The sequence below is a fragment of the Patella vulgata genome, chromosome 6 (assembly GCF_932274485.2).
Source record: "Patella vulgata chromosome 6, xgPatVulg1.2, whole genome shotgun sequence".
Lineage (NCBI taxonomy): Eukaryota > Metazoa > Mollusca > Gastropoda > Patellidae > Patella > Patella vulgata.
Window position 1 is genome coordinate 21,464,528 of NC_065884.2, and position 12,117 is coordinate 21,476,644.

General features: G+C 36.1%; 1 protein-coding gene across 2 annotated transcripts in view; it reads right to left on the bottom strand.

The window, feature by feature from the left end:
- Window positions 1-4,367: 4,367 nt before the first annotated feature.
- Window positions 4,368-12,117, bottom strand: part of LOC126824625 (nuclear receptor corepressor 1) — a 63,839-nt gene continuing 56,089 nt past the window's right edge. For both annotated transcript variants that reach the window (XM_050553890.2, XM_050553889.2), the window contains exons 27-29: window positions 10,894-11,092; window positions 10,303-10,398; window positions 4,368-9,484 (exon numbers count right to left, since the gene is read on the bottom strand). In XM_050553890.2, the coding sequence (XP_050409847.2) occupies window positions 8,196-9,484; window positions 10,303-10,398; window positions 10,894-11,092 (1,584 nt within the window). In that variant the 3' untranslated portion in view covers window positions 4,368-8,195. The remainder of the gene's footprint in view (window positions 9,485-10,302; window positions 10,399-10,893; window positions 11,093-12,117) is intronic.

The following is a 12,117-nucleotide window of genomic DNA, read 5'->3' on the forward strand; positions in this document are numbered from 1 at the left end:
TAAAATATAGGTCTATCTCCCAAATATCTCGGTTACTTTCGAAATTTGCATGCATCTGACCATAACTTCATGGATTATGGCCCTAATTGTACGAAAAATCACGTTTTTAGCTTGTGGACACACTAGGTCACAATTTTCATCCGATTTGGATGAAATGTGAAATGTTTGTTTATAACCCAAAGATCTTGGTTCCTTTCGATATTCGTGCATATAGGATTGTAACTTCCTGGATTATGGCCCCCGATTGTGCGAAAAATCGCGTTTTTAGCTTGTGGACACTCTACAGGTCACAATTTTTTATCCGATTTAAAAATCCGTTCCAATAGATCATCATCACCCCATAATGACGGTTGAATTTCAATTTCGTGAAAATCGGACCGGACCTGCCGGACAAAATGGCCACACCCTGTACGCAAATAGTGTAAAAGTATGGTATATCAAAATTGCGATATCACTTCGATGGAAGCGGACGTTAAATAAAGATATTTCACACACTCTAGAGGCTACAATTTTCATCCGATTTTTATGACACTTGAAATGTATGTTTATTATACCCCGAAGATCTTGATTCCTTTTGATATTTGCACATATCGGATTGTAACTTCCTGGATTATGGCCCCTGATATTGTACGAAAACTCACGTTTTAGCTTGTGGTCACTATACAGGTCACAATGTTTATCCTTTTAAAATTATAATACCGTTACACCATAATGAGGGTTGAATTCGAATTTCGTGAAAATCGGACTGAAACTGTCGGATAAAATGGCTGCTCCTCGTACGCAAATAGTGTAAAATTGTGGTATATCAAGGTTGTGGACACTCAAGTGGTCATAATCTTCATCCGATTTTGATGAAACTTGAAATGTATGTTTATAACCCAAAGATCTTGGTTCGTCTCGATATGCAAGCATATCGGATCATAACTTCCTGAATTATGGCCCCTGATTGTACGAAAACATGTGTTTTTAGCTTGAGGTCCCTCTAGAGGTCACGTTTGAATATTACACCGTTACACCATAATGATGGTTGAGATGGAATTTCGCGAAAATCGGACCGAAACTGCCGGACAAAATGGTTGCTCTTCTTAACCATGTAAAGGTATGGTATATCAAGGTTGTGGACCATCTAGGGGTGTGACACTATCTTGGTGATAACTGATATCGGTTTAGTAAATATATCATTTATTTACATCAGGTATATAAAACAGCTACATAAATACAACATGAGCTAAAACTACACCAGGATAATAAACGATAACATTAACATGCTACATTAAGACAACCATTCCGTCCTCGGGCCACGGCAGCAGCTGAACTCGGGTGAGTCCATATGCCGGTCTCTACTTCTCCCGTCTCTCTCCTCATCCCCGGTCGTCTGTCTGTCAGCAAACTCCTTGTTATATAGCCTCCGAAAATAGATAAGATTCATGATCATACATGCAATTGTCTATTTATCACGCCATGGTATGCTTGCTGACCAGTGCGTATTCCTTTGAAGTAATGCGGAGCTTGTACACAGATCATCACACTGATCAGCAGTGAATTTTCGCTAGGGCGCTACAATCACTGATAAGGATGACAACGATGCGACTTAATGAATCTCAAATATTAACTTTTTTCTTCCATCAAATTAAATTCTAAAACATTTTTTTTCATTTATTATAAAATAAAAAAGACGTTTGAATTATTTGTAGGTAAAAATCATTTCCGATTTAGTGTAAATGGGTATTAAAATAAGTAAAATTTACCATTTAGTCCGAATCAGTAACGTCTTAGGTAAACAATGCACGCGCTATTGAGCCAATGATTGACGCCGCGTGATGTGTCGTCACGTGTCGAAACAGTCATCTGTTACAGAGATATTAGAAGATCTCTGTGAAACAGATTGACAGATCATATGTAGTTTGTAAATGACCTAATATGGGATTAATTGCATGTTTAATTAGATCATAGCCAGTTCGCACCTTAACAGAAGTATATACAGAGTTGAAAAGTCGATATCACCTATTTTCAAAACCAACTGGGGTCAATAAGTTCACAGCATCTAAATAATAGTTCGTATTTTATAAAAAGCACTTTGTCACAGGGATCACAATTTTCATCCGATTTTGATTAAAATTATAATCTATGTTTATACCCCAAAGATATCGACTCCTTTCCATATTCGCACGTATTGGACTGTAACATCCTGGATTATGGCCCCTGATTGAACAACATTTTGCCTTTTTAGCTTCTTGGACACTCTTAAAAATGCCAATTTGAATCCGATTTTTATAAAACTTGAAATGTATGTTTATAACTCAACGGTCTCAGTTCCTTTTGATACTCGCACATATCGGATCGTAACTTCCTAGATCATGGCCCCTGCTCATTCTCTATCCATCTCTTGCAAAATGTGGACGTGTTTTGCATGGCAACCGCTTGTTTTAAATAGACAATGCAATGTAGGATAACTGCACATCAAAACAAATGATGCAAGAACATATTAACAGATAAGATTTATAATTTAAACAGGAAACCCCACAAAAAATGTAGTGAAAACATCTAAATTAATTACAATCTAACTAAAATACAGATCTACATTTCATGACGATCTGACTAGTTGTACTGGTAGGTCGCGTCAGGGATCGTACGAGCGGCTTTAAACCTAAGACGTCAGACATTGATTAATCGGTCAGCGTTGACGTTTCTGGTGGTTTACTCACAGTTCCGTGCATGGCACGCCAAGAAGTCGCCGTAACAGATGGTTTCATTGGCCAATTATATAACAACTCTTCCTAGTGTAGTACAGACAAATAAAACAAAATTTTGAACTATAAAAAAAACGAAACGAAATAGGACCTGGGTTTTAATCAGATTGAATTAATTAGTTCATAGAGACAATCTCTTTATCTACATGCATACCGCCACACTTTGCACTTGATTGACAGAGAATGAGCTAAAATAAAAAGGTGATTTTTCGTAAAATCGGGGGCCATACCAGAAGTTACGGTCCGATATGCCGCAATATCGAAAGGAACCAAGATCTTTGCGTTATTACACTTTAAGTTTTATCAAAATCAGATACAAAATTGTGACCTCTTGAGTGTTCACAAGCTAAAAACTTATCGGGGGCCATAATCCATGAAGTTACGGTCCGATACGATACATGCGGCATTCCAATATCGAAAGCAACCGTGACTTATATATCAAGTTTCGTCAAAATGAATTATTGAGGATAATACCTAGGACCTGTCATTTTGAATTCTTAATAAAACCAGAAGTTATACTTCAAGACCGAATATTTTGATATTAATTGTTAGTAGAAATGAGGGTCGTCATATATGAAAAGGTCAAGGGTCATTAAAAGGTTAGGTCACCAGATAGCAGTTGAAAAGTCGAACAAAATTCAAAATTAAACCGGAAGTAAAATAAATTGAAATTCAAAAATCGGTTCCCTAGCTAAGAAATGTTGCAATTTGGAGTAGGTACAAAACAGCACAAACAAAAAAAAGTTTTCGAAAATCGGAATCAAAATGGTGGCTATAATATCGATTTGAAGGTTTTTTTGTAAAATTCAAAATGGCGGCCAAATGGTTGAAAATGTTATGGAACAATGTCTCTGAAAATGAAAGATAATATCTGGGGCTAACACCACAATACCAATCTGTTTCACAGAGAATTACGAGTCTAGTAATATATCTCTGTCAAAGATGACTGCCTTAACACGTGCCGTCACAGCACGAGGCGTCAATCATTGGCTGAATGGCGCGTGCATTGTTTACATAAGACGTTACTGCTTCCGAGAGAATGCTGCATTTTAGTCATTTTAATACCCATTTACACTAAATAGGAAATAATTTTTACCTACAAATACGTCAAACGCCTTTATTTATTTTTCCAATACATAAAAAAAATGTTTTAGAATTCAATTTGTCGCAGGAAAAAAGTTAATATTACTGGCTCATTAAGCCGCATCGATGTCATCCTTATCAGTGATTGTAGCGGCCTAGCAAATATTCACTGCGGATCAGTGTGCCACAATACCTCAATTTTAGTCTATTTTTAAAATGGAGAGAACTATTTATATTCGGAAAAAATCGGAAGTCCTCGGTAATTTCCGGAAACCGTCACAAAATATTTTAATATGCTATTTTGAAGGCATCAATGTGTTCCTCATTCCTACCAAGTTTCAGAACAGTTTTGGAGCATATATTTTCTTTCAGTCTTTGCACATGTTTTAAAGTTGCAGTAACAAAGTTCTCTAGAAAACTCTGGAAACTGAGACAAATTAGTGGTAAATTTGGCTTTCATAATACCTAAATCAACTCAAGTAAAGTAGTTGGATTTGTGTTTGCTTTACCCTAAAAAATAAATATAACAATAAATAACATGTCGGAAGTTTTATTCCATCAATTTACAAATAACATGACAAGGATAACTTAAAGCCTGCACAAATAACTTTTGTTGAAGTGATATAATGTTATGATAAACAGCTTGTTTTACAACATGTATTAAAGGACCCAAGTCCGTAACTCAAAATCCTCCAAAATCTTCGACATCGAAAACCCGAATTATTGGTCAATTTAAATCAACATTGATGATGCAAACTTACCGGGAAAAGATGATCTTCTGATATCCGATATTTAAGATAAAAATTTTTTTTTAACATTGGTACAGGAATCGAGTACCATAATGCGCTTCAGCCCCAGTTGTATTGAGAGACTCGAGGGACGAGGCTAGACACATTGCACCAAATCAAATGGAGTTATGTAGACTAGAATAACTAGACGCTAGAAATTTGCACTCGATTTAGATTGCCGACTTATTTCGTCGAACATAACTGATTTGAAATTGGAGTAAAAACTGAAACCATTAAATGTAAATCAGTTTATATACATTCATATTACAGTATTATATGCGTTGCGCCCCTCTTTTGTGAATTTCTAGGTCCCAAATGTTAGCGATTTAGCTCCTTTAAGTAACATTTCATACCATTTAATATAAAATATGGGTAAGGTTACAGTACTGTGCCCTGGTTACAAGGTGCAGTTAGTTGTACAGTTAATAATGTAATCAATAAATAACAAAAGAGTTATTTATAAATTTTAAACGGAACAAGACAACTCTATTTTGAACTCTTTTTTATTTATTGAGTACATTATTAACATTATTACATTAAGGTCGCCTTACCCATATATCAAAACCATGGGGAATGGTATATTTCAAATAATGTTAATTTGCTTGTTAGAAGTTATAGTGAAGAAAGCCCACAGTTATCAATAAATGTTAGGTACATGTTGTAGGTAAGATAAATACCATGAAACTAGGGCCAGGTCAGAAAGACCATAACTGTTAATAACTCACTGAATTCATATTATAATAAGAAATGCCCATCTATAATGTACATACACAGTTTACAAATGATGAAGACATATTTTGAATGTTACACAACACAATGATGATATATACATGTATAACATAGTTTTGTTAAAATCTGCGATAAAGACTAGATGTTTAGGCATCCCAATACAATTACAGTTTACATTAACTTCTTTCAGTGGTATTTAGTAATGATGTATGGAATAACAATTCCTGGTTTATTGAATTGTAACGTTTCCATGAATGTATCATCATGGAAAAGTTAATAAACCTGTAATTGTTATTCCATAGAGAAGTGAGTTTAGATTATTAAACTGTGCCGTTAATATGATGACTATTTTTGTGTGGGTTTTATTGTTTAAATGAGTCGGATAGGGATGTTGACTTACGGAAGATGAATGATAAAAGACAGACAACTATAAAATTAAATACCAGTACTAGTATTTATATTTTAGATGTGTATATATCAAGTATTGATATTCAAATCTTATATTTCCTATATTAGCATTTCTCAAGTAATGCGTTATAAACAATGTCTACGAAGTTATGGCACCTTTTGGAACATAACTAATTCATAAGTTAAATTTACAGGACACATCTAGCGAGCGATACAATATAATATTTAATGTAAGAGTTACATTACAAAATTTAATAAATGATTAGCCAATTCAAAAATAAATGATTGGCACTAAAAATAACAGTCAAACAAGCATCATACTATTTTACATTAGCCATTTCAACCAAAAATCACATCAATGATAAAACACCAGTATTAGTTAATTATATTATCTCTGTCTCTAATAATACTAGCAAATATACTACTTCATAACTGACATATAATATTATAAACAAATTTACACTCATATAACCATGGTTACAAATTATACATAAATTCATAATTCAAAGTCTTTAAAGTCAAATTGGTTGGTTAAGACTTCATTTGTTTTTAATGATACATTGTCCAGAAAGTATTTATCAGGGTTTTTTTTCCAATATAAATATGGCAAATTTGGTATATATGGAAAGTATAGACCTTCAATTTAAAGGGACTATCCCGAATTGAACAGAGTCTCAAAATTAACAGTCCGAGTACATATGAAAGTTAAGCGCCAAAATATAGAGGAATGGTGTATTTACCCTGTCTCAAAATTTCAGCTCAAAATATTGAGTCATTTGGACGTGAACGTGAAAACTGCTTATCCGGACACGTAACCCTTTTAAGATTTCGGGTCAATTTTTTCCTTGGGTGACCTGATAATCGATTCCTGTTTCTTTAGAGGTTTATACAGTGAATGACCCATGTGCTGTACTTGATAACGAAAGGTAAATTTCACCTACACATTATTTTTATAAAATAAAAGGCTGGTTTTATCCAGACACCACATAATACAGCTTTGGGCACCGGTCCCCACTTACAGGTGAAGACTGACCAGTTTAAGTTGTTTGAAAACGTATCAAATATATTGAGTTAGTTGTTCGGCCCCAAGGTAGAGGATTTTAAGTGATTTTAACACAAAATTAACCAGTTTTATTCTCCAAAATATTATCAGGATTAGCCCTTAAACTAGAGAAATACTGGATTACACGAAAAACACCCATGGGGCAAGCACTGGACAAAAATGTCTGGGTATCACTAACTGGCAACCTGACTGTTGTCTGCTAGCTTGTTGTGTGCTAGCTTGACTGAAGGAGCGATTGTTATTTCTTGATCAAATGGTTAGGCGGTTTTGGGAACATTGAGGGGTGTCAACTTACAAAAGACTCTGTAATTAAATGACGGAAAATGTAGTTGAAAAAAAATAATTAAGAAGTTACTTAGGCCTCAATATGTATGATAAACGGACAGTAAGTAACGAAAAATACATTCTGAAAAATGGATCCTCCCTCAATGAATTGTGCTTACTGGCACCGCAACTAACAACAGTTTATTTATAGCTTGCGCTATCTGACGATGAATACAAAGTTTTGAGAGGGATTTGAAGCAAATTTTCGATAGATTAATTAATTTGAATATGTTTTTAGTCCAAATTATACGCTAGAAAGTATCTTTTAAGTCAACTTGACTTCATCTTTAAGGATGTCACTGTAGAAATATCTAACCTTACACAAGTCGTGTAATCAACAGAGAGATTGTAATGGGGTTTAATGTCTACTTGGCACAAACTAGGTCATTTGGGATATGGTTCAATAGGGGTCTTTAGGAGTGGGAGGACCTGAAGAAAACCTACAAGCTGGAATAGGCCACCCTACTCCTTTGTCATGTACAAGCTGGGAATCGAAACCACGTCACTTGACTCGATGCTAGACCTCATGACCTAAAGCACACACGTTGGACCATTCAGTCACCCAATCCCTCTGTAATTAACAGAGGTCGTCTAATCAACAGATGTTGTGTGATCAAGTGATGTTGTGTAATCAACAGAAATCGTCTAATCAACAGTAGGATAGCAACATAAATATATGTCCATAATGATTTTAATCTGATTAAACCAACACACATAACCTACTGACTTAAAGTCTCTGGATATCATTTGAGGAATTAAGGAATCCCTTTCAACTTCAATATTGTCAAAGGAATAAGTCCAAAGATGGTTCCAATTTGTCCGTATTAAGAAGGATGGTCAACATTCTGCATTCTCAGTGTACGCTATAAACTGGATATGGTCAAAAGTCAGCATCACCTGTTGTTTTGATAGGCCTCTTTTTAAACTGACTTGATCCAGTCTGAGAGATTGTCTTTTAATTTTCTTTTTATTAAATGTTAAATAATCCAAATGACGCTCAGAGACTTTAACTGTTAGGTGTCAAGTTAGTAAAATTTAGCGATATATAGTTCAATCTTCATCTGATAATGTTTCATACTGTGATGATAATATAACAGCAGGTTCATTTCTCTGATATACACGGGGCTGGGTCACGCTAGATACGACCTGTTGACCTCCAGAATAATAACTTCCTGCACCAGTTGTCACAACCACACTTGAATCTGCACCAGTGTGAGGTCGGGAAGCATCACCTGATGCCAGGTAATTCCCATCCAATGAACGTGGACTTCGAGATCGCTGAACAAACCCTGTTGTTCCATGAACTTCTTGGGAAGCATCCGATTGTTCAAAGGAAACTTCAGAACACTGAGGACTATTTATTTGAGTACGAGGAGAAGAAGATTTTGAGGAACGTGGTCTGTCAGATGTTTCAAAATTGGTTGAACTGTCAATATTAGCCGATTCATCAATGACCATATTATCTGACTGGGTACTGTCAACACTTGCGTGGGAAACATTTGAGTTATCGTCATTATCTCTAGACCCTGAAACTGAATGTCTAGTATCACTACCTTCCATACTTTCAAACCCAGGAGCATCACTTGAAGATATCTTCTCTCCATCTCTGCTCTGTCCATCGTCAACGGAACTTCCTATATTTCCTTCACCTTTGCCGTGATCTGAACTATCAACATTTCCACGTCTGGGGCTACGAGCTGCAACAGACATGGCCATGTAACTACTAGGTTTTTTACCAGGCTCCAAATCATCAGGACTATCAGGGAAATCATATTCTGATTGGGGAGCTTTTTTGTGTAGACCTTGTAGACCTCCAGGTTTACTGGACTTGGTGGCTTGCATGGGTGAGTGGCGTGAGGGTTCTCTAGGGGTTTGAGGTTGACTAAATTTTCCAGTTGGTTCCTCTTTGCCACGGGATCTATTGCCGATTATCCTCTTCTTCATATACGGTGCCTGTTGATGAACTGAGTTAGGGTCAGATGGATCAGCAGATTGTGAAAAAACACCCATTTGTGACTTAGCTGACTGATTTGCTTCTTCAGCCCCCTTCTGTTCATTAATAGCTGGGTCCTTAGGTCTCATTTCTCCATGATGTTGGGCAGGCCAACCTGGATATGGAGACATGTTCGATTGTTGTCTTTGTTGGGGAGCTGCCAAGGGCTTGTCACCTGATTGCAGGCGAGATTGTTGATTGGTGGAAAGCTTATCAGTGGATTGTGGATCTTCTCGAAGTACTTTCTCTATCTGATTTTTGACATATTCTTGTGGAGATATCTCCATGGTTTTCTGTCCACCAGATACATCAGAAGAACTACCAGTTGCCGTACTATCAGCTACGCCTGAAAGATAAACATTATATTAATATTTTTGTAAAACAAATAACAGGTTATAGTGTTCACAAGATTCACAAGGGCCATAATTTCAGAGCAATAACAGGAATTTTAAACTTCAATAGGCGTCTCTGAGCATTGTTTTTAAGATGTGCAGTGATCAACCTGAAATGTGCAGTGATTTACCTGAAAAGTGCAGTGCAATCAACCTCATTTTGTGCAGTAATAAAATTAATGACACAATCTAAAACCATGGGTTAAAATGTATGTTTTTTGACCTGACAATCAAGCGTATTTTCCGCTTATCTAAAAAATTTCAAGTGATAAAAGTTGTCATTAATCATAACCATGGTTTTCTGTGGTAATCATATATATTATACCTTCGATCAGCACTGGTAACAGACACACAGTTGCATGCATGGTTGGTTAGATTAATTATTGGAGCCCATCACCGGCTAGAACACAAGATGCACAATTTATCCAGTCAACATTTTTACTTTCTATACTCTGAGTTACAACTATGTACTGAACTATGTATTGTTATATGAGGAATGAAATGGGGGTTTAATATCCTACTTTTCTGCACCAACCGGGCTTATGAAGACGGGCATACTCAAAAATTTTGTCCAGGGTTCTTTTACATGCACACCAATGTGTACACAGGACTTGACAAGGGGGGAAACCATGCCTGAAACTCAACATGATCGTTCTCCGCCGACACCAGGATCAAACCCAAGACCTCCTGGTTAGTGAGCCAGCGTCTTCCTCACTGAGCCACCGTTATATGAGAGATCCTTTACTTGACAAGATAAATTAAAATGACATACCTGTTTTAGTTCGTGCCATGAGGTTACCAAGTGTAAGTTGTTGTGGACCAACTGTTGATGTTGGTGAACCTTTATTACTACCATGCTCACTCATCTCTGTTAAAATAAAACAGCATTCAATGACATAAAACAAATTATAGTCATACAAGATCTAAATCTTGTCATACCCAGTGCTGGTAGTTTTGTACATGACCAGTTTACATCTCTGTTTCAAAAACTGCATACATTTAAAAAGAAATGTCAACAATTTCATGCAAAAGAGAAAAAACACTTTTGCAGTTTCATGAACTGTGCATAACCTATAATGACATTTGTCAATGAAAAATTGCAAAGTGTTGTCGAGCAACCTATTGTTACACCTTGACTAGGCCAATATCCTATAAGGCTATGTTGAATGTTGAAATAGTCAAAATACATCCTCCTATTGTTATCTCATTTTTTAAAATAATAAACACCCATAAGACTCCATATAGTTTCCTTGTGGTATTGTTACAACAAATGGCAGTACAAAAATGCTAGACAATACAATACTTCTGGCAAATTGGAAATTGACTTAAAAAGCTGTTGAGTAAAATTAAAACCCAATGTTACCTGTAGAAGTCGGTGTTTCAGCCATAACACTAGGTACAGTTGGCGAGGATGACTGCATTGGGGATCTAGATTGATCTGGATGGAGTTGTCCCCCTTGACTAGGATGCAGTTGATGTTGAGATGGCTGTTGTGTATCTTGGTGGGAAGATACTATAACACTTATATCAGGATTAGATGCTGTTAGATGCTCTTGTTCTTGCTGCAATAAACGAAATGGCATAGAAAAACAGTGGAAATTTAATGAACAACAACTTCATTCTCCTGGAGAAGACAAATTAACAATTTCATGACAGAAATAAATAAAACCAGAGGTTGCCAGACAAAATATGCCCACATTTTGCAAGAGGTGGATAATAATAATAATGTAGATTTCTAGAGCACCAAATCCATCCATAAGCATGCTCAAAGCACTTTCAAAAAGGAGTAAAAACATATCAATTATATTAGTCTGGATAAGATAGTTTAAACATGTAAGTTTTTAAATGTGATTTAAAACTTGACAGAGTTTTACAGTCACGGATATTGATTGGCAAACTATTCCAGAGTTTGGGTGCAGCAACACTGAAACTTCTATCTCCAAAGTGTTTCAATTTTGATGACGGAATGCATAAAAGGTTTTGATGTTGGGATCTCAAAGTACGGGTAGGCTGGTATATAGTTAATACTTCTGAAAGATACAAGGGTGCAGTACCCCCCTGACACTGGTAAGTCAAGCACAAGATGGAGAACAAGCTAAAAAAAAAAAAAAGCGATATCTTTGTACAATCAGGGGCCATAATTCAGGAAGTTATGATCTGATATGCGTGAATATCGAAAGGAACCAAGATCTTTGGGTTATAAGCATACCTTTCAAGTTTCAGCAAAATCGGATAAAAATTGTGACCTCTAGAGGGTCCACAACCTTGGTAATACATACTTTTACACTTTTTGCGTTCGAGGGGAGGCCATTTTGTCCGGCAGGTTTGGTCCGATTTTCACTCAACCAACATTATGGTGTAACGGTGATATATTTGAACCTTTTTTTTTAAATCGGATAAAAATTGTGACCTCTAGATAGGGACCACAAACTAAAAACACGATTTTTCGTACAATCATCAAAACTGGATGAAAATTGCGACCTCTAGAGTGTCCACAAGCTAAATATGTGATTTTTCGTACAATCAGGGGCCATAATCCATGATGTTTCGATCCAATTCTTGCCAATTTCGAAAGCAAACAAGATCT